The 27,463-nt window shown below is 46.1% G+C and overlaps 1 protein-coding gene and 2 long non-coding RNA genes across 4 annotated transcripts in view; 1 reads left to right on the top strand and 2 right to left on the bottom strand.

Annotated features, from left to right (window-relative positions):
* Nucleotides 1-209: 209 nt before the first annotated feature.
* Nucleotides 210-21,940, top strand: LOC133144291 (cytoplasmic dynein 1 intermediate chain 1). Its single transcript, XM_061266857.1, has 17 exons — nt 210-345; nt 414-528; nt 864-951; nt 1,620-1,661; nt 2,412-2,471; nt 2,596-2,711; nt 10,897-10,989; nt 12,109-12,280; nt 12,366-12,465; nt 12,531-12,656; nt 17,100-17,246; nt 17,616-17,729; nt 17,807-17,940; nt 18,014-18,158; nt 18,915-19,055; nt 20,638-20,763; nt 21,392-21,940. The coding sequence occupies exons 1-17, from the start codon at nt 226-228 to the stop codon at nt 21,500-21,502; spliced, it is 1,950 nt and encodes a 649-aa protein (XP_061122841.1). The 5' UTR covers nt 210-225; the 3' UTR covers nt 21,503-21,940.
* Nucleotides 403-12,241, bottom strand: LOC133144303 (uncharacterized). The gene is made up of 4 exons (XR_009710646.1): nt 12,103-12,241; nt 4,401-4,481; nt 2,391-2,480; nt 403-541 (listed from the first exon to the last, which is right to left on the bottom strand). It is a non-coding gene; the product is annotated as an uncharacterized LOC133144303 (long non-coding RNA).
* Nucleotides 20,807-27,463, bottom strand: part of LOC133144300 (uncharacterized) — a 26,449-nt gene continuing 19,792 nt past the window's right edge. For both annotated transcript variants that reach the window (XR_009710643.1, XR_009710642.1), the window contains exons 9-11: nt 24,106-24,162; nt 22,184-22,280; nt 20,807-22,111 (exon numbers count right to left, since the gene is read on the bottom strand). This is a non-coding gene — a long non-coding RNA (uncharacterized LOC133144300). The remainder of the gene's footprint in view (nt 22,112-22,183; nt 22,281-24,105; nt 24,163-27,463) is intronic.

Raw genomic sequence — 27,463 nt, 5'->3', positions numbered from 1 at the left:
TCGTGTTATGTGTCTCGTCACCGTGGGATAGAGAAAAACGTAATTTCGGTCTCTTTGTGTGTTGTGACATGTGGAGAGATTGACAATAAAGCTGACTTTGACTTTGACTTTGAAATTGTAAGCAGGCTCTTTATGCAAATGTAATCCAACGCGCTAATTATGCTTATTTATCTGGATTATCCACATTATGAATCAAAAAGTCTCCAAAAGCCCAAGCGGAAGACCATGTCAGACAAAAGTGACCTAAAAGCAGAGCTGGAGCGCAAGAAGCAGCGCCTCGCCCAGATCAGGGAGGAGAAAAAGAGAAAAGAAGAGGAGAGGAAGAAGAAAGAGGCAACGCAAAAAGTAAGTAGACCGCATTGAAGTTAACGCACCTGCATAACTGAATCTATTTTGGGGATTCTTCTGTGCAGGCAGAGATCCAACAGAAGACGGAGGCGACCTCAGAGGACTCGGACTTGGACCGCAAGCGGCGGGAGACCGAGGCCTTGCTGCAGAGTATCGGCATCTCACCCGAGCCTCCTTTAGGTCAATACACCTCCTGGATAAACAGTATTTTGTGTGTTTGAACTATATTACATGTGACTCATAAGGCTATACTTAGAGGTGTATCATCTTCCTGTGCTCATTTCAAATTGATTAGTTGGACTCCCAAGGGTGTCTTTCACTTCCAGTCAGCTTTCAGGAATGCTCTTCTCTTGTGGTTTAATTGTGTAACAGCTCCTCATTATTGGGAAACCATTTTAGGAGCTGAGCTGCACTAATTTAACATCCAATTTAAAATGAGCAAATGGATGTCCTATTGTTTTGCATTATTATATTTTTCCATGTCATGCAAAAGTTGTATATTTTTTTTTTTCTAGTGCCAAATACTTTATCCCCATCCAAATCAATGGGCACGCCCAGTGAAACCGAGAGCCAGGATTCAGCTGATAGCGGGGCAGCAGGCAGGTATGACTGGCACAATTTATAAAACAGTATGCCACAATGTCATTTCTTCATTTCATTATTTCCATTGAAAAGCATCATGCATATCAATAGTGAGCTATTTAAGTTTTGGGGGAATCAAGAATCATTCTGCCCATTTTATTCTATTTATGTATTCTCTCTGTGTTGTTTTGTTAATTGCAACACAGACTTAGGTAAGAATGAGTGCACGTGTGTTGAGCTTGTGGCGTTTTGCATGTTGACCTCCGTCATTGTGTCCGTAAATCGATGACCACTAAACACATGCGATCGCCTCAACAGCAGCATTGCAAGTTTTATTGTCGCAGGTCTGACCACTCCAGCCAAAATAAACAAATTCAAATGAATTCAATTGCCAAAATCAATAAATTGTCCTGCAGCACATTTTGGTTGCAGCTAACTGTTGAGGTCAAGATGTGAGTGACACCTCGAGTCGTCAAAACTATTCAGTGTCACACCGGGGTGGGATTGGGGTCAAATGTCATGAAGCTTCCAGCACTGACAAATTGTTCGGCTTTTCATACGTCAATCTGACTACTGTACCTTCAGTGGCCCGTATGAAAGACGCGTCCCGCAAGCCCACCCTGGACAAAAGTGTGTCATTTTTGAGCATTTCCATCTGTGGCTGTGTGTGTGTGCGTTTCACCTTATAGGTCAGGTTTCTCAAAAAGCAAGTCGGAGGTACAAAGCTTAAGGTAAGCAAATCTCCTGACGAGCATAGGAAGCCCGAGAGGCACCTATTGTATTGCCTTTGTGATTTAGCGGATCAAAACCCAGCGCTGAAGGTTCCGCTTTCATTCCTTTGCACTTTGCTGGTGATTTTTTATTTTTTTTTTTCCTCAAGGCTGGCTGTCTCCCTCAATTTGTAAAGATCAACATGGCTTGAGCGTTATCACGAATTGACAATGGGTGTCTTTGGGGTTAGTGTAAAAAAAACCGTCATTGTGGCAGGTTAATGAAACGGCGGCAGCTGGAGGTCTGATGGGTTCACTCGGTGGCCCTGAAAGGTATCATCGAAAAAACGGCAAGTGTTGCCTTTCTCAAATTGCAGATTTCAGCGCCAGCTTGCCACCACACACTTAACTTTTTATTTGCCCTCTGTATGAAAGATAATCTGCAGCCATTACACACGATCGACATACATGGCAGGTGCTTTAGCATGTATGTCAAACATGCTCATCGGAAATGTCCATTTTGTTTATGTGCTGGATGTCATGATGAATGTTAACACATGTGTGATGCAGAAAAAAAAGAAAGGCTTCACGCTTCTGTTCAATCGCCAGGTTTTTGTGACAGCAAGAAGTCGCAGGTTTGGGGATTTTTCTTTTTTTTCCTCACTGGCTTTATTTCTATATCACAAAAACCTGACATTTGGACATTGAGGTGGAGGCTTTTTGTATATGATGACATGTATGCTCTTTTACCCCCTCTATTGGTGATGTCAGGACCCTGCAGTGGGACACAGACCCCTCTGTGCTGCAGCTGCAAGCAGATTCTGAGCTTGGGTAGGTCATCTGAAAACAACAACACAAAATATGACACTAGAATAAAAGCATATTTACATTCTCAACAAAGTTGTTTCGAGTTTTTTTCTCCATTTTAAAACAAGTGCCTATTTTTGCGAACTAGGCGGAGGATGCAGAAGCTGGGCGCCTCGAAGATCACGCAAGTTGATTTCCAGCCCAAAGAGTTGGTCTTGTACAGCAAGGAGACGCAAACGCCGCACACTGCCCATGTATCCGAAGGTGAACGATTCTTCCCTGACACACTTCCACAAGTCTTACGTTCACACACATTTTGGGGGAAGAGCAATTTAGATATTGACAGGGTTTAGCGGGGGCACCCATAGTTTCATGTTGCGCTAAACTGTCAACTTTGGGTGGTTGAATTCGATCCTGCTTTGGTTAGCCAAGTTCACAGCCTGCAAAAGCTGGAGTGACTTAAAAGATCTCACAAAAACAGAAAGGAGGGCAGAAAGAGCATGTCTGCCTGTCAATTGTTGTGTCTTCAAACATAGCACATAATACTTCTGACTCCTGGTCATAAGTAGAACCAGAATGATGGATGGAAAACCGAGCCAAAAATGATTCCGGGCGGATTTTGCCGCCGCTCTCGAGTGTGTGTGTGTTGCAGGCAAACTAAGAGCTAGCTACATTTCTCTCACTGTGTTTACATTTCCATTGAGGCATGAGAAGTTTGGTGTGTGCGTGCATGTCAAGACGTGCGCACTGTTTTGCACTACGGAGTCTAAACAACCTCCATATGGTCAACACACCAAGGTTTGATGTTGCGCAAAAATCTGAAATTCCACACAATATATTGTTCGCATGTTATTGAGTGCCGCCGCCGCCGCCGCCGCTGCATGTGATCTATTCCTAGATCTGTCAAGGAAGTAGGAGGGGCAAAGGCGGGGATGCTGATGAGGAGGGACGTGCGTGTGCATGTGTGTGTGTGTGTGTGTGCTCGGCGGTTGCTGGTAGAAGGGGGCACTGGAATCCACCACCAGACCATCTATTATAATGACAGGAAGCAGGAAGTACAACCCCTGCAGTCACATGGCTGCCAGCTGTCTTAGCAACTCCAAGGAGGAAGATAGAGATGATATGGAGTGCGTGTGTGTGCGTACGTGTGGATTGAAGAGAACATCTGGGAGCCAGAACTGGACCGTATAGGTCTACCGGGTTCTGACCCTGGCCTTAGGAGACCTTTCTTTGCAGAGGACTACAAAGCAAGTGCGTGTGGGTGGGGGGGGGAAGAGGAAAAAAATAAAACGGATGTTGCCACCTGTCTGTGTTTCTGGCTGGCTGGTTATGTTTGTTTACTCGGGATTTTGTTGATTGCGACGCTGACTTGTGTTGCCTCGGTTGCTATTGTGTCCCAATTGCGTCAACTTCTGACCTCTGTCTGTAAAACAGGCCTGAGTGTGATCTCGATGAAATGTTATTAGGGCCCAAATCCCCCTGATCTTAATGATATTAAAGAAAGACTTCAAAATTGACATTGTGTATCTTAATCACTTTAGGTGGTGATGGAGATTCTCATGGCTTCGTCTCCTCGTGAACTTTCGACCTCTTGTCCGTGTGACGCAAGTTTGTGTCTGGGCCTCCTTTTTCCCCTTAGTTGATCCCGAGGGTCCATTGTGTCGCTCAATAGGATTAGTCCCAGTCACGGTTGGCTGCACTTATTTACTGTTTTCTTAATGCATTTGAATGGGCACGCTTGTCGTATGGGACGGTTGCTCGCCTTGGGACATAACAGAAAAATGAAGCGGCGTGTGATAGTAACCTAATATAGTGAGGTCAAACAAAGTGTGAGTGAATGGCGGTCTGTCCGTATACTGGAAGTGTTTTTTGAAATGCTTTGTTTTCCATCCTGAGCACAGTTTTTTTTGTCGCTGCTTGTGATTCATCTATTTGGGGATTTTTTTGTCATACCTTTCTATTCATCCTGAAGCTGGATAAGGAGACCAACTGGAATAGCACATTGTGTTCAGACAATAAACAGAATCTGGATACCTGGAAAAAGAATAGAAGTCGTTTTACTCACGGTATTACATGAATATAAAGTGAGAAGGACTATCGATATTTGCGCTAGTATTTTTTTTTTTATATATATATATAAGCGCTACAGATTTTCCCAGAATAAAATGGCCCTATTGTTACAGCAGGTAGTTGGCACTTTGTCAATCTCCCGCCTCAAGTGCAGAAAATAAAGAACACCTCCTTAAAAAGGTGTGCAAGGTCAGTTGGCATTCCTGTGTGCACCTGCCACATTGTGATTCGAGTCTGGATACTATTAAATGACTATTAGTTTGGGAATGAAGCATTGTTGTACTTCAGTAGCATATCTGTCATTCAAACCAAACATCTGGGATGATGAATGCATTTCGACACATGCGTGAAAATCAAGAGTTTGATTAAAGCACAATGCGGCCAACTTTTTCAATCTAACAAAGACTTGTTTCTCCCCTCCCAACTTCTTGGGAGCAGCCAGGCCCCACTGGGCCGTGACGGCAGTTAATGCCACGGCTTCAAATCGAGCGATCCCAGTCTGCAGATAACGATCTTATACTTTGGATGTTGGCAGTAGATGGAAAGGTCAAGGAAATTGAAAGCCCTTATGCATGCGCTTGTGCGTGGTGGGTGCAGTGTGAGCGTGGCCCTGGTAAATCGGTTCTGCTCAGTGGTGCCTTAAAAGACCCGTAATGGGCCACAATGGTGGCCTTGAAAATAAGAAGAAAAGTGAGAGCGAGCGAGAGAGAGAAAAAAAAACAACATTGGCCAGCATAGAAAATGACAATAGTCTCGCTTTTATATAGAATAAAACGGCGAGTCGCACTTTCTGAAAAGCTGACGTACGCAACTTTAAGTCACTGAGGACCACCGGACTTTGAAAACACTGGCGGAAATCCCGAGTTATGATTCCATCAGTAATTGTTTGCAGTCAACCGCATACAGGCCATCAGCAAAACAGCTCCCTGTGTGTTCTAATGCGATATTGTAAGTTTGGAAAAACCCTCTCTGGGTTAAAAGTTCACAGGGTCTGCAGACTTTTTTTTATCTGTCTGTATGAGTCCCTCTTATCGTGTTTTCTGGACCATTACTTTTCACGGTCTGTACAACTGCGGTGTATCAGTAATTCACTCCTTAGATTTATTGACAACAAGACGAGGAGTCCTTTGAAAGAAGGCCGCGGTCACGTCGAACACGACGACTATTACGAAATAGAATTTCATCGATGAAAAGTCAAATGCGAGAGTAAACACGGCAACGGCCACCCACGTCATGAACTCGACTCCAACAATCAAAATGGCAAACGTATGAAGTGATCCGAAACACCGGCAGCACTGTTTTCCTTTCTTCTTTTTTACCTGGCAAACTTTACTATATGTATATACTACCGTAATTTTCGGACTGTAAGTCGCGTTTTTTTTCATAGTTTGGGTGGGGGGGCGACTTATACTCAGGAGCGACTTCTATACATATATATGTTTTTTTTCTCTTTTTTGGGCATTTTATGGCTGGTGCGACTTATACTCCGGTGCGACTTATAGTCCGAAATTTACGGTATATGCTATATATACTGTTATGATATATAACATATCACCGAGGTAGTTGAGCATTTTTTTTTTTGGTGCACGTTCCTTATCCATCACAATCATTCTAACAAGTTGCAATTTTGAGGGATTACTGTTTCCAAAGCAATACAAACAAGCCAGTGTGTCGGAGGAACCCCGGGGTCATCGCGTCTGTCAGCACCCCGCTTGACTCAATTTACATTTTCATTCTTTTTTCCAATCCAAACTATGTTTTGATTTTCAATGCAAAAGTTGCGCCGCCGGCTTGCAAATAAACAGATCCCCTCGGAGGGACTACACACCATTGACAATGTTCCATTACTGTCGTTGCCAAAGTCGAAAAAGGATTTCATTTGATGCTTTTGTCCAAAACATGATCAGTCGGGCGGGTTTAACTTGTGCCAATGAGTCCCAAGGTTGCTGCGTTAGAATCAAAGTAAATGCAACGCACGGCCCCCATCAATATAAAACAGACATGTGGGCTTTGTGGCCACTTTTCAAGGTTCTGCAAAGAGGAGTGTGCGGTTTCATGACTTTTGTATGCTTAGGTAGTTACTGTATATGTTTCAGTATCTGGGTGTATGCAGCCCACATATGGAAGTCGTTCCCTCTAACATTGTTGTTGTTCCAGCCAGGCGGCTACAACAGGCCGCATGCATGTACGTGCGTGCGTGCGTGCGTGTACTTGTGTTTTCTGAAGGCAAAATTCACATGGAGGGTAACCACAGTGAGGAAGCCGAACAAAATGTACTCTGTTGTTTGACTACAAATTCGCCGGACTCAAAGCATATGTAGAGAACGTCACTTTAGGTCGAAGCATTGTCTGTGTCTTGCTCCAGAGTTCCCAATGGTCGAAACGAGAATTGATAGAGTGGACTTTTGACTTTTCCACTTACTACCTATGTGTGTGTAAAACAACAGTGGGCCTAGAACGTGTGCCTGGGTGGTCCCACCTTGAACTACAAGTGCACGTCAACGCCCAAGAGGCTTTCTCATTCGGGAGGGTTGGAAGTTCACTGCCACGGCCAGCCTGCTGCCTACGGCCATTTTGGTGTTTACGAAACCTTTGTTTGACCGCTTAGCGGCTTTATTTTTACGCTTTACACTTAGGAAATGATGCTTAAGTCAGTGAATTAATGAAGAAAAAAAAAAAGAGTAACAGCTTAACTGCCAACATTGGCACGAAGACAATCTGTCTGTGGTTCCTCGGGAAAAACATTAGAAATGTAATACGCACTGAAATGAACTGTTCTAGTTGCACAGGATCCAGGACTTAATTTCCAAATCATCATCATGGTTTATGGCCTGCGACTTGAGCGCAAAGAAATGTGATGACTGTGTGCATTGACTTCAACGTGACATCCCAGAACTCTCCAGTAGGGGGCACTCTTGGCATATAAAGCATGCTCAAATGTGCTGTTAGTTGCAAGTGTCAAAGGTTTTTCCCCAATAGGATTAAGTTGAACTACTTATATAGCATTTATAAGATAGTTTTAGTCGCAATAAAAAAAAAAAACATGTATATATATATATTTTAGCGGCCACACACCTATCATTGGAAAACGATATGAAATACGACCGACATGCAAGTGCACATGGCCAATCACTTTCAAGACCCGCTAAGATGCAAGCAGCTATATTTCTCAGCGACGCCCGCCTGGCATTGAGTCGATGCCACGGCGGTGATTTTACGTAAGGCATTTTCTTTCGCTCCCTCCCTCTCTGGTTCTCTCCCGATTTGACAGTTTGGAAAGTTTGAAGTCATGGGTTTTAATCAGGGCCTTGCGGCTGGGCTCAGAGCACGCCGTGGTGTGGTATGATGGCTCAGTTTAAAGATGTGGGTCTGGGCCCACGCCAAGCCTGGGTGCCACCGCTTTGGAGAGAGAGAGAGAGCATGGTGAGACACAGTGGGGCAGAAAGAGGAAAAAGATAGGCGAGGGAATCAGTGGGCTCCCGCGGCACACAAGCAGCGTCATCCGCAGACCACCAAAGGGCTGAATCGACTGCTTTAATGGAATCCGGTTATGTGCGGGCATGCAGCGAGGCAGAGACGTGCACACTGTACACACACGCTCGCCATTGTTCTGATCAGTGTGAAGAAATGCGGTGGCGAGATGGATTAACGAAATCATCGTGTGGCTTTTGGCCTCGGCAGCTTCGCATCAGGCCCTGCTGCTCGTGTGTGTGTCTGGGGACAACTTTGGATGCGATTCTGGCAAGACTGACTTGCCGCGCCGCGCTAAGCTAACGCTGGTCTCGATTAAACATATGGAAGTCATTGAGAACGAATGTGGGTGATTAAGTGATTTGCAAACTAGTCAATATATTTTGGGTTGAGTGTTTCGATACAGACGTGCATTTTCCTCGATTCATTCAATTCATGTGACATTTGTAGAGTCGGTACTTGCACTACGAGGATTCAATTGCATTGGACGGACGGGATCGAAATGAGACGATCATCCTATTGCATGGGCTGACAAGGAACATATGCTTGGAGGATGGCGTGCATGTGTGTGTGTCTCTTCAACAATACGACTTGTTCTCAATGACGTTATTGCGCCTGCGCCTGCGCCTGTGTCGTGCCACGGCCACATTAGAGAAGCCTTTCAAGTCGCCGTGGCTGCCTCCTACTCCTCGGCGTAGTGCTTGTGTTGTGGTCTGTTGAGCAGCCAACCTCGCAGGACCCCTGCGAACTGTTTACGTGCGCGTGCTTTGATGATCTTCTATCCCCAATCCCAAATTCGAAGGTGAGCGATACAGTGAGTCTCCAGAATGTATAAATGCCGTCCCCTTGACTTCAGAACCTACAGAAGCTATTTCTCAACGTCAGCGCTCCCACATCAGCACGCATGAATGTCTGTTTCCATCCAAAAGAAACAGCGCTGATATTTTTGGTGCAGGGTTGTGACAGAGGGACTTGATGTATGGCGAATGGCAAGAGCGTCAACAATCCCTTCATGGGAGAACCGGACCGTCAAGCCGTGAGTGAGCTAAGCCGTCGGCCATGAATCACGCCGCCTTGCACCAGAGGCCCGTGGTCCTGAGGTCTGACAGTTTGATCGCCCCTCAATGTGGTCTTGCTCTCGTTCTCCTCTCGCTCCTCCCATCTGCCTCACCGCACATTCCAAACCACTGGTCTGGACATGACAGGATCGAGAAAATAGGGCCGACATACGAGGATACCGCGAAAAGGACTTTGCTTACATTATTTTCCACATTTGGCGCTCCGTTTCCCTGAACTTGTGAAGATTAGTCACTGACCAATGCAAACTAGGACATTGGCACTGGAGACCACATTTATACAATATTAGTCATCCACTGAGCGCGCACAGAGTGGAAATGATATCTCAAGTACGTCTCTTTTGCAAAAAAAAAAAAATCCCCAAATTAAAATGATCTCTATTTACAAAAGACTTTGTTAGCTCTATTAGTCCTCCCGCTTTTCCCTCCACAGTTAAAGTAAATAATAGTAATAATAGTTATGTTTGAGTTTTTCTGTGTCTTCATTATGGTGTGTTTTCACTTATTTATACATTGCATGACATTTTTTTTTTTCTCTCTAAAAGCACACTTGTTGAAAAACAAAAAAGGGGAGTTAAGTGTTTGGGTCTGGACCAGATGAATCCAATTGCATTTACATTCGTTTCAATGGGAAACATGATTCTGGATTTATGAACGTGTCACATTACAAACAGGCTCACGGAACCAATTAAGTCGGTAACTTCAGGTTCCACCGTAAATCAAAGCATGTGTTCTGTGGTGGATTTCGACACCAAAATGTGCAATGATTCACTTCTTCGTGCACGACAACAAAGAAGAATGAGATTTGTTGCCTTGAGGAGCAGTGCCACAGAGGTCATTATCAGCTTAGGCATGTCCAAGTGCTAAACGCAACGGCAGGAGCGAGCGGTTAACATTGCCCCGGGGCCGCGCTCCAGCTGAGTAAAACACACCCTGACATTGTGTGTGTGTGTGTGTGTGTGTGCGGAGATGGAAGGAGCATCTCGCATCTGAGAGTGTGATGTAGTCACTTCCTTCCACTGGACTAAGCGCCTGTTGTCAGTTTGACCCGGCGCCAGTTAACCCCGCACCACCCCTGGCACTGTGGGCAAGGGGTGTGTGTGTGTGTGTTGGCAGACCGCAGGTGTCTGCCAGAGCGATCTTTGGACCCGACTCTCAGCATCTGTTTCAGAAGGAGGCCGCGAGAGAATAGAGGAGGGGAAGTTGGCAAGGGTTACCAACACACAGCCTGGAGGGGGTTTCGGGGGGGGTGGGGGTCAGTAGCTGACAAGCAGGTGTCTGTGTTGACAGTAACCTTTCACGCTTGAACTCCCACCTCCTCCCAAACACACACTGAACGAATCGTCAAGTGTAATTGCCGAGCCTGATTGGGGGGGAATGTAAAGGGAATCCCCGCTTACACATACATACCATTGCTAGGGGTCAAAGGTGACAAGGAAGACGGGAAGAGGGACTCCACACAACTCTTTCTATTTCCTGCCGTGTGTCAAATGTGCTCGTATGAACACTTTGGAAACAAACACGGTTTTGTTTGATGCGTACGGATAACCGTTTATGCGCGTGTGTGCTTTCCCCCCCCCAAAAAAAAAAGAAAAGAAAGAAAAAAACAGACTCATGCACATCTGCATGATCGCAAATGACCCGTTTGGACTTAATTTTTCCCAAAGTCAGGTGTACTTGTACGTGTCTGGCAATGATTATTTCGGTAAGAAGGGGTTGACAAGGAGGTGCGCAGTGGGAGGTCAGAGAAAATTGGAACAGCTGTTGATTAACACAAGTGTTCTCTCTCTCTCTCGCTTTTGTTTTGCTTTTTTTTTTTAACTCTCTCTCAGGAGAAGAGGAAGAGGAGGATGAAGAGCTGACGGAAACGAAACCAGGCCCCGGGTCGGAGCCGCGGGATGAGGACGACAAGGAAAATAAAGAAGGTACAAAAAAAATGGCGGTGTTGATACAAGCCTTAACGTTTCCACGCCGAGCCATTTATCATTTCTTTTACCGATACAATATTTCAAAATGATATTTTTTTTATGCTTGACTGTTGGCCTATCGAGTTATGCACTCGCCGCTCTCTTCATTCCCGTCACCAAACACGGCCTCCTTGTGCGCCGCTATCAGCGAGTGTATCAGCGTGCGACTGCCGACTAGGTTACGCACGGGGTTAAGACTTATCAGCTCTGCGGCATGTGGAGGTCAGCCATGATTAAAAAGCTTCCACGTGACCCCTGGACCCTACTTCAAAGCGTGTTACCAGAAGGGAAGAGACGAACGTTTGCGCGCAAACCCAACGCCGATGGCCAAGCGCACACACGCGTAATGATGGGCGTGCCGCGCGTGACTCAAGCGAACACGTGCGGCCGTAAACGCGCAGTCATCCATCTCGTCGTCTCCACGGCGGCCTTGTTAGAAGGTCCGCTCTTTGATGTGTTCCACTCAGTTCGGTATTTTGTGACAATTCGTGATGGAGGGGGATCAAAGTCAAGAGGCAGGGGAAAGGTCCGCGTTGGTGCGTCTACGCACGCCAGCCCGCAAAATGGCATGTGGGCGCTCGGGGACAGTGACTTCAATAAGCCCACCCCATGCTGCGGAACCATTTTGTTCAAAGGGAGGCTGTATTGTTTGTGTGTTGTTTTCGAAATTCTTCACTGTAGGATTTTATGGAGCATCCATTAGAACCTGTTTGCAATTTATTAGGTCCTGCGTGTTGCTCTGGTTCGGGTAGAGACTGGGTGACTTAATTGGTTAGGAGAACACAATGTCGTTAGTGCCGCATATTGTGTTCTTCGCTCGTCATATTGTCCTGAGTTTAATTGAGCCAAGGCACATATTTTACCAAAAAAAAAAAAAAAGCGCCATTGGTACAACACCAAACAAAAATATGGTGAGTTCTGCTGCAATTCATTTTATTCTGCCGGTCATTATAAAACGCAAGCATCGAGAAATTAATTTCATTACTTGGAGTCAATAAATCATTTTGGTCAGTTGTTGGGAACCATCAGTCTTTATATTGTTAAAAGTAATGAAAGTGAAATTGTTCCTACCGGCAGGCTCGTTCCCTGTGCTGCGGGAACTGACGGAGGAGGAGAGGCAACAAATAATGCACTCGTCCGACTTCCAGAATTTTTTCGACTGCAGCATCCGGGTGATGGAGAGAGCTCTGGCGGAAAGCGGCGACATCTTTTTTGACTACGGTGGTCGTGCCCTAGAAGACAAAGAAGGGTGACTTAGTTTATATCCATGCATGTTGATTTTCTTGTCCTCAAGGGTTTTTTATCTCATTGACTGTCATGTCGGAAACTCCTAGAGATCTGGCTGGAGGCTCCAGTTTGTGCTTCACCAGACTTTTCTACGATGACCATTGGTCCAAACATCGCGTTGTCACCTGTCTCGACTGGTCCCCTCAGGTGAGCCCCTCGGCCGAGTTGAAACTAAAACACGGTATTCATCTCTGCAGATGTGTCCATCTTAGTATCCCGAGTTGCTCGTTGCCTCCTACAACAACAACGAAGACGCCCCCCACGACCCGGACGGTGTTGCCCTGGTATGGAACATGAAATTCAAAAAAGCCACGCCAGAGTACATCTTCCACTGTCAGGTAACTGTCAAGTCTGCTGTAGCCCATAATAGAGCTTGGACCAGAAGCTATGAATACATACAGACAAACTCCTGTGGAGGAAACTTTTCCTTCTGGTGGGAATGAAAAACTTTGACAGGTATGATGCTAATCGCGGGTGACACTTGAGAAAACGGGAGACGCTATAGGTTGATGAGTGTGTGTGTGTTGGGGGTGGCGGTCTTCACATCTCCCGGGAGACAGACGAAAGCTTCCAGAAATTTCTCGGTAGTAAAATGATGTGGCCTACCACTTCCTAATCCGACGCCACCGCATATGTGTGAGTGTTGGCCCACCCACACTGCTCCTCTGTTTCCCAATTACGACGCTTGCCGCGTCGATATGGAAATCATCCGCGAAAGCGTCAGCGTCGCGGGCATTGATCTCATTGCTTGAAAAATGTTGCGAAATGCACGCACGTATTCACCATTTTTTTTTTTCTCTCTCCCCCCCCCTGCGGACTGCGTGTTTCACAATGGAGTTACCCAGTCGACTCCCACCCGTCATTAAGCATTTCATTGTTTCACTGCCCTGTAATTTATATAGCTTTGTGGTTTTATGGATGGATTGCAGGCCTGCGTTTTGTTACATTGGGATTTATATACAAATATGTTTTGGATTTCGGAAGGCGTCGGCGGTATACTTTGCGAGTCCGTTTAGTTTTGACGGGGTTTTGCGCCCGAGCAACTGATCCGTGCATGAAATATGACATACACATAGTACCGTATTTTCCGGACTATAAGGCGCACCTAAAAACCTAAAATATTCTCAAAAGCCGACAGTGCGCCTTATAGTCCAGTGCGCCTTATATATGGACTAAATTCCTAAATTCAAACTGGCCCGAAGCATTGTGTCATGAAATCAAGCATAAGTGGCCTGCTGAAGACTATGAATCATGAATCAAAAAGACTATGGATCATTATTTTGTGATTATAATGTCATTTGTTGCATCTGAAGTTGAAATAAAAAAGATAAAATGGATTTGGATTAAAAATCTGACATGATGCATTAATGGTGCGCCTTATAGTCCGGTGCGCCTTATATAAGGACAAAGTTTTAAAATGGGCCATTCATTGAAGGTGCGCCTTATAGTCCGGAAAATACGGTACGTGAAAGAAAAGTTGAGCTGCATGATAATAATGAACATGGTGCTTCAAAGCCTCGATGTTCTCCTCTGCATCTATTTGCACTCTGTAACTAAAAGGAAGCATCTCTCCAATGCATCCCCCAATCAAGCAAACCTAATGTTTACTGTATGCACTGGCGTACGCACGCCTTCGTCTGGCAGGCCCTCTCTGTTGCTCTTGGCAAGCCCAGAGAGAAGCTTTAGTAGCATTGCAGCCATTTTTTGTTTACCCAGCCTTGCCCACAAAAAGGATTTCTCATCTGGTGCATGGATAGGTAGACGCTTGGACTCTATAAATGGCTTGATACAAAAGAAAGACAGAGCTGAGTCGTTGGGGTTTGCGGTGGTTGAGGTCTGGTGCAGTAGGGGGGGGCTTTATTGTTTTAGGATTACAGATGGTTTATCGTTTCAAATGAGGTTTTGGTGAGGCCGCTCTTCTAAATTTCCTGCACAGGCAGTGGATGGACAGAGAAATCCAAAAAGCCTGATTGGGTTTGTGCTAAAACTGTTGCTTGGTTTTGGCAAAATTTAGTACACATCTCTTAATGCTCCTAAAGTCCGGATCTTATTTAGTGCTGTATTTTAGCGGGCGCTATTTTAGATGGATTTTTTTTTTAGATTTCTCATGCTCACGTGTGCTACACATTGTTGAGGCCGCCACTTGCTGACTGTTGAATCCATCCCAGTTCGGGTCAATTTGAACACTACTCAATCTTCAGCAACTCGACACCAGAATGTAAAGTGAGCAACGTCACTCCACATTAAAGGGTCCGTTTGACGCAAAAGCAGTGGTGGACCTACACCCCGAAACCACATTGCTCCCTTTTACAAAGCCCCGCCGCTACCGTCCCATCGAACCCGGTCATATTTATTTTTTTAAATGCCTTTGTGACGACTCACACCTCCAAGCATCTTAACATTGAAATATTCTTAAGGCATTCAATTAAATTGAATTAGAATTTCTCTTGGAGGTGCCCTTTTTTTGGGACAATGGGACAATTGTGCTTGAGTCCTATGAATTCTGCCCTTCCTATAAAAATGACACTCAGAAGTACCATTATAAATGGTACTGCGTGGCAACAAAAAAAAAAAAAAAGATGTGAAATCGAGGCCTTTTTCAGCTTGTGTTCTCCGCCTGGTGAAATGGAGACTGTGGTTGCTATTTTCTTTTTCCTTGGCAAAAACCGCAGAGTGACAAAATCTGTGGGGTGTCATAAACTAGCAAAGTCAGGGGAGGTGGTGGGATTCAGAAGACGTATCCATCTGGTCCCGATAAGGCCGAGTGGAAACCAGATGAGTGTGGTAAGAAGGGAGGTGTGGATCTATCTACTGTCTGCACCCCACCCCGAGGATAGGAGGCAACAAAAGAGGGAGCAGCTTCTTTTTCTGTGATACTTTCACTAGGTGCCATCTTTGATCCTAGTCTGCCATAAGACTTCCCGTTTCTATAATAAGAGCTGCCAGAAGCACAGAGCCGATATTATGTGTGCGGGACTTAGGCGAGTCACCAAGTGAGAATTTGTTTCCCTACAATTCCCGCATTTCCTACGATTGAATACACGGCCGGACGGGGGGCATGACTTTTGCAACCTGTCACCATCCCTTCACATCTGGTCTGTCAAATGTTGATGGTTAAGGGGGGGGGGGGGGGTTGAGAATCACCACATGGCATTTAAAAAAAGAAAAATGTCAGGCCTGATTTGGCTATGTAATCACACGTGAGAGCTGTTAAGGTGTTATTTAGACAGATGTGTTGCTGAAGCGTCCAGATGTATGAACAGAAATGTACGGAGGAGTTGAAGGTGAACCGTTTGCTTATTTTAAAACAATACGAGGGGATCCCAATCCATACAAGTATTCAAACAAAGATCAAACCTTAAATCATTCATCATTTCTTGCACGACAATGGTGGGATTATAAATCCACTCCAAAGTGTCATCCGACATTGAAATCACAAACGGCTAATTATGCGGGACTAGAAGATTTATTCCACCTGCCATAAATGATGATGATTATTATTATTGTTATCTGTTAGAGTGAAATCTCAATAGCTCTTGAATTACTACCCCTGTGATAAAAATGATATATTAGTTAGTGGGCTACTGAATCAGTGGTCCCTTTTAGCCTTTGAAAGGGGTCACGGTGCTTAAACAAAGACAATGATTGTTGCGGCCGTGAGTTTGTCTCAAGGGGGGACGTCTCGATTTGATGGTGGGGTCGCTGCAGACATCAAACAGCAACCGCGGCTTATCACAAATCGGGGAAATGTAAATGTTAAACACAGTATATAAGCAATTCTTGGATTGCGCCCCGTACGTAAAGCCGCGGCGGTAGCCGTAACATTTCTATTTCAATAATAGATTGCGACTGGTTACGCTCCGGTCGAGCCATCAATACAGCCATATCCCTCTTTATTGAACTGTATAAATAAACTTTTGGGAGAGGGCCTCCTCGCCGGCTTAGGAGCAACTTTATTTCCACCGCAGAAGTTGAGTTTATTTTGAGTCTTGACATCTGACGCGACTCCCGCGCCATTCCTCTGGAAGCCAGGACGCTTCAGAAGAAACCATAAAAAGAGAGAAAGAGTGTTTGCTTTCCTTCTGGTGTCTTTTCCTGTCCCCTTTACAAAATGTACTCGGTCGGGGGTTTGGAGTGGGCTGGTTTGCACATGGCTCAGTGGTCGGGATGGAGAGAAGGACAGTGGGGAAGGCGGGATGGACCATTCTAGTTTGAAAATAGTAAATTTGCTAAAACACAATGCTAATAGATTCTTTTTTGGGGGGTTTTTTCTATTGACGGGAAGCGAAACCATTTTCTTCCTACCAAGTCCTAAGAATAGATACTACAGTGGCTAGGGGTCAGGGAGTGCTAAAGGGGAAAAGCAGTGAAGAGGAACCCAAACGCAATACACACAGCATCGGGAGGAGTGTGTGTGTGTGTTTGGGGTTAAAGGGTGCGCTTGTCATGATGGAGGCTACAGTGAGCGCTCCAGTGGCTGCTGGCGTTTTGATGCTGTAATGTGAAACGGCTGAGGGGGAAAGACGACTACAATCCCCCCCTTTGTCCGCTCCGCGCCCCGGCGTCACCCCTTCTCTCCTCGGCGTAGCCCTCGCCACCGCCGAACTCATCATCTCCCTCGCCGTCGTGTCTCGTCGCGTCCGCGCCACCCAGCGCGAAGACTTCATCGCTCGATATTAACGAAGCGAAATTGCATTTTGAAAAGAGGAGGAATAAAACATCCTCACACCACAATGGCATGCCGTTATCTAATTCTCACACTCCACTCCGCCTGTCCACAGTCTCCGGTGGTGTCGGTAGGTTTCGCCAGGTTTCATCCCAACCTGGTGGTGGGGGGCACCTACTCGGGTCAGATCGTCCTGTGGGACAATCGCAGTCACAGACGGACACCGGTGCAGAGGACTCCCCTGTCGGCTGCTGCGCACACCGTGAGACTTAATATTATTATTATTATTATTATAGGCGTCATATAGAACCACAGCTACACGCACACTCGTTGGCTTAAAGCAAAATAATGAGGCCTTCGCCCATGTCCTCTACACTCAGTGAGAGCGGGCAGCTCAGCATGGTGCTGATTGCTGAAAGGATTCTTTGTGTGGCCCAGGACACAAATCAATTACTAACCAGTAATGACATGATGGTTTCACACACTCCACAGCAGCACATGTAAGCAGATGTAGAGTCCATTTAAAGAAAACTCTGCCGCAAACAAGCGAGAACTGAATGACATCATGACTATAAGAGTCGACATTTAAGTTGATTGATAAAAAAACTGAATTGACGTCTGTCCCCCGTAGCACCCCGTGTACTGCGTCAACGTGGTCGGCACCCAGAATGCCAACAACCTGATCACCGTGTCTACAGACGGAAGGATGTGCTCCTGGAGTCTGGACATGCTCTCTCAGCCTCAGGTTCACGACACGGATTCCCAACGTATCAAATACCCTCAGCCGGATACGTGCAGGAAATACTCTGTGTATGCTTGTAGGAAAGCATGGAACTGGTGTATAATAAATCCAAAGCGGTGGCAGTGACCAGCATGGCCTTCCCGGCGGGGGACGTCAACAACTACGTGGTGGGGAGTGAGGAGGGCACCGTGTACACTGCGTCCAGGCACGGCAGGTTAGAGCACACACCATAATTAGCGATAATATTATTTTACATCACAAGAGCGTGTTTTTTCTCGTTCTTTTAGCAAGGCAGGGATCTGTGAGATGTTCGAGGGCCACCAGGGGCCCGTGACTGGGATCAGTTGTCACAACGCCGTGGGCACTGTGGACTTTTCCCATCTTTTCATCACCTCCTCCTTTGACTGGACGGTCAAACTTTGGAGCACCAAGGTGAGCGTTTTGTGCGTTGGAGCTTCTCAATTGCTTTGCCTTTTTGGTGGTCTTACGTCATGTTGTCGAATTTTCACTAGACAAAGACCAGCGCACAAAGTGGACTGGTTCTCGGGTTTTGGGGGAATTTAAGGGGCACCCCAGTGAAGCACACCAGCCCAAGTGACATGTATCGACAAAAACTGCTGACTATTTTTGCAAGCTCACCTGAGATAGGATTTATGGAATGTGCAAAGCTGTTCATATTTTCTGGAAATGATGGATGCAATCTTTTGGGGCCGGAGAGGAAAAAGTGGGAGGGATGTGCCAGTTCAGAAGTTTGCCGGTAGCATAGCTTCCAAACTCCAGACGCGAACTTTGCTGAGCAATTTCTAATACTTTGCTTTTATTTACAACCGCTTGGGTGGAGTCAGCGTCTGTTTCATGGGCCGCCTTTGCATTCTGCATTGTGCTGCAGACAGCTGTTGTGCTGAGGTTCCACTACACCTTGTGGAGGGGCCCACCCTTTCATCTCTCCCAGCGGTTTTATGGTGCTGTGTGAATGTGCGAGGCTTTTTAATTAGCCTGCGCACCCAGACAGGCCCCAAGGCTGAGGCAGCGCCACTCTGTCTGAAGCTCGCTCACTCCCTCTCTCTCGTTTTTTTTTTTTTTGTCTCTCTCCGGCCGGCTAGTCGACGCTCTAACCCTGAACGCTCGCTTTTTTTTCTTCTCTACAGCTGTTTGGCACCATCGTAAACATCGTCTGATCTCTTTCAGCAAAACAAGCCTCTGTACTCTTTTGAGGACAATGCCGACTACGTCTATGATGTCATGTGGTCGCCCGCGCACCCGGCCATCTTCGCCTCCGTGGACGGCATGGGCCGCCTCGACCTATGGAACCTCAACAACGACACGGAGGTGTGTGTCTTTTACCGTGATGGATGACTGACTGAAGGTCGTCGCGGGTGTGTTTTCGCCCTGTTGACGTGTGTCCCGGGGGCCCGTTGCTACGCCTCGTCCTGAACCGCACAACCAAACACAACCCACCCTCGTGGCCCCGTGGGCGTTTCCCACAGCTCCCGCTTTAAATCACGCCGGGTGACATCCGCTCGTCCCGGCTCCCTCCCGACATTCCAACGAACCTCTGCGCAATACGCATGCGACTTCAGCACCCCCGCCGCCCTCTTCCATCAATCTTCCATCCTCAAACGATGGCTATCAAAGTACAACAACAGTTCAGTAGTCAAGTAGCAGACAGGTGATGTGTCACCATGTTGTGCATGATTTATGATTAATTAGCAAAAAAGAGAATAGCTCAAACTGGCACGGAAATGATTCCATGTTCTCTAGTCCAGACACGATGCGAGCGCCTAAAGGGAATCATTTTGTAACTTTCTCTAAATGTATTCACGAATAACACAAAAGATAGAAATCCCAGATTTCTAATGGCCCGGCGATAGTGTTATTGGAGTTTACGTTATGCTAATACTTCATCTAGAAAGCAGAGATGAAGATGTGCTTCGGCTCTTTGGTGAATAATCCAATAGGAACAAAATTGCACCCATTTCAACTTCTAAAGAAAAAACATCCTTTGTCATAGCGGTGTGGATTACTCCGCTAGAAGCAGAGATAAAAAGAGTCTTCCTGTCTCTTGGTTACCATAGAAACAACACCCACAGTATCCTCAACAACTTTCTCTCTTGGGAAATATGACAAATAGGCCCCTATGTGTACTACTCCAAAACGAAAAAGATGTCTCACTTATCGATTTGAACTGGGCACGCGCAATGATGTCATCGCAATCGCCGGGTTTTCATCCGCAGACGGACGACGGCGTTCCCATGGTTCCCTCGACAGGGGCCTTTCTTCGACAAAGGAAGAGTTCATTATCGACGGCCTAACAGGCCTAACAATGTGCTTTATGAGAAACATTTGCTCACACACGCAAACGGATGTACAAAAGTCACACACACACACACACACACACACACACACAGAGCGTCTAATAGCAACAGACTCCCATTGTTAGCATCATATTAAAAACACACAGTCGTAACAACATTAACAGAGAAGTGCGGAGCGCCTGGTTCTCATTTCCAGCAGATATTCACGCACTCTCTCACGCACATGTATACAGTCAATGGAGAGCGCTCTGTTCCGATCCGGTTGGGGCGGAGCCGTGGACTCGAGCGGGCTAATGGCAGCCAGTCTGCGGTTAGCGCCGCGTTGAAATACTCCGCCAGCAGAAGCAGCGGCGGCATCTTTGTGTGTGAAGAGACACGGTCGGTGCCAAGGCTTCTGTCGCCACTGGTGACAAGTGTCAGACTTGCCGGCCGCATGTCAGGAACACTTCAGCCTTCAGATGTATTCCTGGCATTTGAAAGACGCCATCCGAGTGCTCGAACGCACCAGCGTAATTGGCAACGACGTTACGTGCCAGCTAATATCGTTTGGTGTCATCTCGCCTCAAGTTGACGGAGGCAAAACCTTTGTTTGCTAGGTACCAACGGCCAGTGTGACGGTCGAAGGTGCGTCGGCCCTCAACAGAGTGCGCTGGTCATCTGGAGGGAAGGAAGTGGCCGTGGGCGACTCGGAAGGACGGGTTTGGGTCTACGATACTGGAGAGGTAGACAGAACACACACCCTTATGGAGCCTTTTGGTTCCCGGGTACAGATTGGACGTCCCAAGACTTTTGTCTGCATACGTTTTAGCGGTGAAATGCAAGTTGTGAAATGACATATTAGGATGCCAACATATGGTGAGAGACAAAGTGGTAAATTGCATATAAGTGGCTTCATGAAGCGTTTCCTGTCCACACTGGACTTTTGTGATGTTTCATGTATGGTGACAGACAAGCACAATGAACTAAAAATATAAAGTACTTTATGTTACAGTAAAAAACCTCCGCAAACACCGCAACGGATCATTTTCAGTCTGCTAGCCCTGCGCGTTTACCCAAATGTCAGAACTGTTATGAACGCGTGTGTTTGATCCCCCTTCGCCTTCCTTTTCTTCACATACTTGTAAAAAAAAACTCTGCATGACTTGGCCATTGCCACAAAGCGGGCAAGCAATGTTAGCAGGCGGCCATTTTCAGCTCAAGGCAGTGCCGGCAGGTCAGCACGACTCATTTTAGCACGGCTAACTTTAGCGTGCATTGGAAATAAATATTGCCGAGCCTGATTATGTCCAATTCGATAATGGTGAATTGTGACTTAGTACGTAATTAATTCCATGTGACATTTCCCCGCAGCTGTCGGTAGCCCACAGTGACGACTGGACACGCTTCGCACGTACGCTGATGGAGATCCGTGCCAACCGTGCGGACGGCGAAGACGAAGGACCTACGGAGCTGGCTTCATAGAGCGAGCGCGACTACAAACCAAAGTGGAGCATCGGTGTGCTTGTCTCCAGCATGTGCTTCTTACTCATGTTTGTGTTGGTTCCCGGCCTTCGTGTACATTAGCCTGTGCTAGTCTCGTATGTTCTGATTGTGCTCCCCCGTACATTCAGGTGGAACATGGTGACGATTTCTGAAAGCGGCTCTCCTCTAAGCCTTACGACGTGTGTTCTCAAAACGCTTTGCACTAGTGTAAAAAAATAAAAAATCTCAACAAGGGTCTTTAGACTCGTTGACTGTTTACAAATGTCATGTTCACTTAACATTGCATTTCTTGCATGCGGCATTCCATGCGTTGTGTGGGTGTCGCGTATCTATCATGAACTACGGAAAAGCTTTTGTGTCATCCAAAATATTTGTACACTGGAAACTACTGGAATAAACGCACAAGTTGACATTTCATTCACAGGGGAAAAAAAAACAATCTGTCTACTTTGTATACACGTGTCCATTTTTTGGGGGGGTTGTGTTTTGTGTACTCACATTTAAATATGGTCCAGTCACTGCTCCTCCAAATAGATGCAAACTTTTTTCCACCACGGCACAATCCAATGTTTTTTATTGGTCGCTTCCCTGATGAAAACGGATTATTGTTGATCTGTATCAGTAAAGAATCCAGTTCCCTGCATGTAATGTAAAATATACCTTTGCTTTTCCCATGCAGTCCTCTGAAAGTGTTCTGGCCCCCGGCCCGAGGGCTGGACCGCAGCAGCCAGGGTCACCGCCGCGCCTGCTGGCATCCCTGCGGAGACGCAATCAAGAGTGTACTCAATACACTCAGCCATGTTTCTAAAAGGATCACTTCTTTCAAACTGGGACTTGGCATCGGCGAGCGAAATGAAATCTCCAATGTAATCGTGACCCCATCGAGTTAACGGCCAAATGATCCTTCCCTCCCCCCTTTTTAAGAAACACGTGGTCAAGGTGGTTAACCGTGAAGCGGGATGTCCGCCGCACGCGCAAGCGCGCCGCCGCTGCATTACCCAAAAAGCGAGGTCGTTATTTCATCATTGGTCTTTTGTCCTCCTCCTCCTCTTCAGACAATGGAAGGTAATGAGAGCAATGCACACTGTCAAAGTGACTGGTGGACTGAGGGCAGCGTACGACCACCCCCATCCACTTGTGCATGAATGGCCTCAATCATCGGCGACGCCGTCATTACCATCAACAGCATGGCACCTTTGGACGCTTGGGACTTTTGGGCCAACCAAATGAGCTATTCAGGAGGTCAGCAGCGGCGGCCACCGGGGGGAACTTGACCACCTGCACTAAGGCTCGACATTACAAGGTGTGGCCAGTTACGTGGATGCTTCATTATTTAACTCTGGCTATTAAATATAGGACTCACAAAAAGTTGGGCATATTCGGCTTTTTCCAACCATCATCAGGTAAGCTTCTCGCACACTTTGGCCACATTGAATGTAAAGCTGTATTCAGTTGGGTGACGTTCTGCACAGACACGGCAACGCCTGACTAAATAATGCTCGACAAACCGAGCAAGTAATTCAATTTCCTGCGCTGACCGTGAAACACTAATCGCCAGAATGCCCAAACCGCTGATAAATAAATGTGAAAAACAGGGAGGATAAAAGTGTGGCAGCGACGACAAGCAGACAGAAATCATGGCTCTCGTTTCAGCCCCGGAGTCTGTGGCTTCCAGTCTTGTGGTGGGAAGAATTACCATTATGAATTATGATTTTTTTCCAAATAATGCTGCGCCTCGACACTGAAGAGAGTGCTGCAGACATGGAGTTTAAGACAAATATTATGTCTGTGCATGCAAATGTTTGCTCCAAGAAGCCTTTGATCATGTGACTTTGCTGAGATGTCATTCATTGACATGCGGCATAAAACATACAAGTACAAGGAAATAAGAGCATTTGGAATACTGCTGCATGTTCTCTACTTACATATTTTTCTTGCTAAGGAATTTAAACGCGAGTCTGTCGTTTTTTTTTTTTTTTTACTTGGGTAAAAGCGTCGAATCAGTACTTGTGCATTTACCAACAAGCAACCTCTGCTTGCTTACACATGCGGACAGGGTTGGCCACGTGTGTGTACGTGTGTTCCCGACCAACACGTTAGGGTTGGAAAAGCCACCCCGCCGGCACGGTTGGCAGCCATGTGAGTCGCTTCCCTGCCGCACGGCTCCATGAGCCAGTCCCCAATCAGCCAGCAGCGCTCTAATTAGCAGCGACCGCCGTGGAGCCTGCGGTCAGGGGCCGCCTGGCTCAAACATGGAACTCTCAAATAGTCGCTACGCCATGTGGAGGTCTGAGGGGGAGCGCGGCATGACTCACATGTCCTACTTTTTGGTTGGCTCCTAAAACATGGGAGATTTGACTACCGTACAGGGGAGGCACCATATGATAATAAATGGCAAACAGTTCTATTATTATTGTCTTGATATTCTCTTTTGTGATTGTATTTACTCGATATGTCGATAACCGATAAATAGAAAGTGTTCAAAGCACACGTTACAAACGCTCGTTATTTTTGTTGATCGTTAGCCTCGAAGTACAATCGCGTCTTCGATTTCGTTTTTAAATTTGGGAAATGTAGTTCACCTGCTCGAGCCCTGGCCGACAGTGATCAAATCCTCCGCAGGAAAGGAGAAAGCAGCCCTGGAAGACACAAAAAGGGGGGGAAAAAAAATGTATTTGATTCCGATTTGGTTTCAAAGTCGGCTTACCGTAGAGAACACGACATTGTAAACACTCATATTGCACAACATGGCTGATTCGAAAGGCCCTGGGCAGATTAGATTGACATGGCAACACAGACAATGAAATCTGATTGGACAAAAATCGACGTCCATGTGTTGGAAGCAGTGTAGCCGAGCGAAACGATGCAGAAAGAGGAGGATTGGGAGTAAATGAATACAATGTCATGAAAGAAATATTACACTTGCATTATGTTGCTCTACAGACAAGGTTCCCGGAGTGGCGAATGGTGGCGCTAGAGCGTCAGCCAGCACGGACGCTCCAGTCAAGAGGAGGCTGAGCGTCAGGATAATTATCCTGACAAAGGCCGCTCTGTGCCTGGGTGCAGCCCCAGCGGAGCCAGGCCGTCTGGGGCTTGCAGGCTGGAGCTCGTCTCGTCCCCACCTCCCCGCACTGCTTTCTCAATCCACTTTGTCTCCCCATGCGCAAACATGTAAACACACACTCGCGCAGGTAACGCTAGGATGATGTTAAAAGTAGACACACATTCCGCCATTGTCATAAATTACAGGCGGGTCAGGTGTACACAAGAGGAGGCTCCACGTACTTTTAGGGCCTTGTTAAAAGAGACAAAAGATTTACTGAAACGCAACTATTAGGTCAAGTCCTCTTTAGGAAGGTTTGAAGGTTTGTATTATGATTTTGCACGACAACCAACTATTTTTGTTTGGTTTTGATTGCCTAATGTTGCATGTTATCTTACTGAAGTCAGCCAGAGCGTATTTGCATTCCCCCCCCCCCCCCCCCCCCAGGTGAAGGAGGTCATAATATTTCGATGAATATGATCATGGAATTATACAGTACATTTGAGTATTTCATAATATAAGCATTCATGCTATGATGGAGTTCAGTCAGTACACTGTAATTCCTGAGCTGTTGAAAAATACTAATTATCGCAATTAGGCTTAAAGATAGCTTTTAGTATAAATTGTGTGTTGCATGGTTCTTGACGAGATGACCATGTAGAAATATTGCTTCAAGTGACAGCTATATTCTGCAAGGTAAATAATACGTAGGATATATTTCGTTTTGAACAATTGTTACGTAACCTTGAGGAATTTGAGAAATATTGCCAATTTGGGGGAAGGAGTGACTGATGGCTCTTTTTGAGAAATATTGCCAATTTGGGTTCGTTTCTCACACAAAAGAGCATACAACGATGCATTTTACAAAAGTGCCGCGTCAGCAGCTGATGGAGCATGTCAGCTGTTTGTTCCCCCCCCCCCCCTTCCACGGGGAGCAGGACCTGGCTTCATAATTTCTCTTCTTTCCCAAAAGCTGGATTTTACAAGGGAGGGCAACGGCGTGTTCAGACTGGCTATGCTTTAAGTGAAAAGTGGTAGCTGCTGTTGCGATGAGACAATAATGTTTAACTTGTCGGGAATCTTGACAGCACTATTTGCCGTGCTTTGAGCTTTTTTGGGGGCCGCCCACCTCCAACGACTTTACGTGTTTGTTTATTCTCCTCCCTTGCTGTCTCTTCTCATCTTATTTTTGTCTATTCCCTTCTCGTTGCTAATGGTTACTGTAGCCCTGAGCAAAAAGGGACAGGACACCAGACTGTAAACCTCGCCTCGGTTGCCTTGGCACCATTTCGTTGTCATTTTGTTATTCGTCTTTTTTCCGCGCTACCTTCATTTGATTTTTTTTGGTACATGCTTGTTTTGTTAAGGCTTAAAGCCACAATTAGCAGTGAAGCAGTCATAAAATGAGCCTGGATTGTATTATTATAATACCCTTACCGCTGTGACTGTATTAAATCAGAGAAAAGTTCGGAGCAAAGTTAAAATTCTCCAAAGCTCAATTTCTGTGTCTGGATATTTTTCGACTGTTTTAAACACAACATTGCCAGCTCCAATGTCTTAATAAATCCTTAATTGACTCCATTTGTCTATTTATTGACTAGCAACCGGTCCTTGTCGTCTAAAGTCGATTGTATTGTTCATGAATACTATTTGGGAATTAACTATATCATAAACATTGCTTGAAAAAAACAAGATCGGCCGCTTGGCTCGCAAGTCAGTAACTGGCGGCGAGGCCTCCTTGCAACACAAACTCTTTATGACTTGTTTTATAGAAATAAGCTGGCTGATTACATGCCGGCTAATAGCACGAGTATTACGAGGCCATTGCCGCTGGCCTCCAGCAGCGTTGGCCACTTGCACGGGATACTAAATTGACCTTGTTGGGATTGAACAAGAACATTGGTTTGGGAGATGAGCCGGCAATTAGAGACAGCAACGAACCTAACGGTGGGAAAATGAAGACCGCGTCCTAGAAAGGGAGTGACGAGATTTGGAAAGTCAGACAGAAACGGGAGCGGCGAGGGAAGGTCAAGTCGGACGGAGATGAAAGTCGTGATTATGGAGCCGCGGTGCTGGCTTGATGATTCCCAGGTAATTATGGTGCTCCGTGAAGACCCTGGATGTTGCCACCTAATGCACCCAAGACACTTAGTGTGTATGTTATATACAATCTGTCTTTTATATGCATTCACAGTTCATTTGCTTTTATTTGAACATAAGCCCGACCTATGAGACCGAAACATTAACGTCAAATAATTGCATCTTAAATGGCATTCTAGGTGAGCTAGCGACGGACACAAACGGATTTCACGTCGGGTGGCTTTGCACTTGCGTCTGTGTGTGTCAGGTAAAGTGGCAGGCAGAAAGCAGTGCCAGCACTAACACGGGGGCCTCAGCCAGGATGAAAGGAGCTGTCATGACATCTCATGGAGGTGGAAAAGAGGAAAAATCCATCTATCGACACTCCTCTCTCCTCCTCTCCATTTCCACTCTCCCTCTGCTACCGTCCTGGTTCTGATCCAAGACGGGATGTCTCGTAATGACGTCTTTGTACGCCGCGTAAAGTGCGGCGCATGTGCCTCTAATCTCCTAACACAAATTGACAACAATCGTGTGCGTTGTGCGAAAATGCCATTAATAAGGGCAGTCGAATGAACACAAAGAAGTAATGCCGTCGAGAAAAAAAAAATATTTGCTTTAGTGCTCGACATCAAAAGAGACTCGACTCAAAGACCTTCTTTCATTTGCTTTGGCTGAAGCAACCAGCCTTGGCTAACCCATAGCATGCATGTTTTGTGTGTGTGTGCGCTGCTCATTTTCGAAGCGAATAAATCTGAGATTTGCTTCTAGGCAGAAAGCGTGCGTCTATAACTTAAAAGAAGCTGCCTTAAATGTTT

The sequence above is a fragment of the Syngnathus typhle genome, linkage group LG20 (genome assembly GCF_033458585.1).
Source record: "Syngnathus typhle isolate RoL2023-S1 ecotype Sweden linkage group LG20, RoL_Styp_1.0, whole genome shotgun sequence".
NCBI classification, from domain to species: domain Eukaryota; kingdom Metazoa; phylum Chordata; class Actinopteri; order Syngnathiformes; family Syngnathidae; genus Syngnathus; species Syngnathus typhle.
This window is presented reverse-complemented; position numbering and strand designations above follow the sequence as displayed.

Excerpts from the sequence above, each read along its gene's own strand:
- LOC133144291 (XM_061266857.1), top strand. The coding sequence starts at position 226 with ATGTCAGACAAAAGTGACCTAAAAGCAGAGCTGGAGCGCAAGAAGCAG. Across the intron at positions 1,662-2,411 it reads TCGGAGGTACAAAGCTTAAG|GACCCTGCAGTGGGACACAG; the intron begins GTAAGCAAATCT and ends TGGTGATGTCAG. Across the intron at positions 10,990-12,108 it reads CGACAAGGAAAATAAAGAAG|GCTCGTTCCCTGTGCTGCGG; the intron begins GTACAAAAAAAA and ends TCCTACCGGCAG.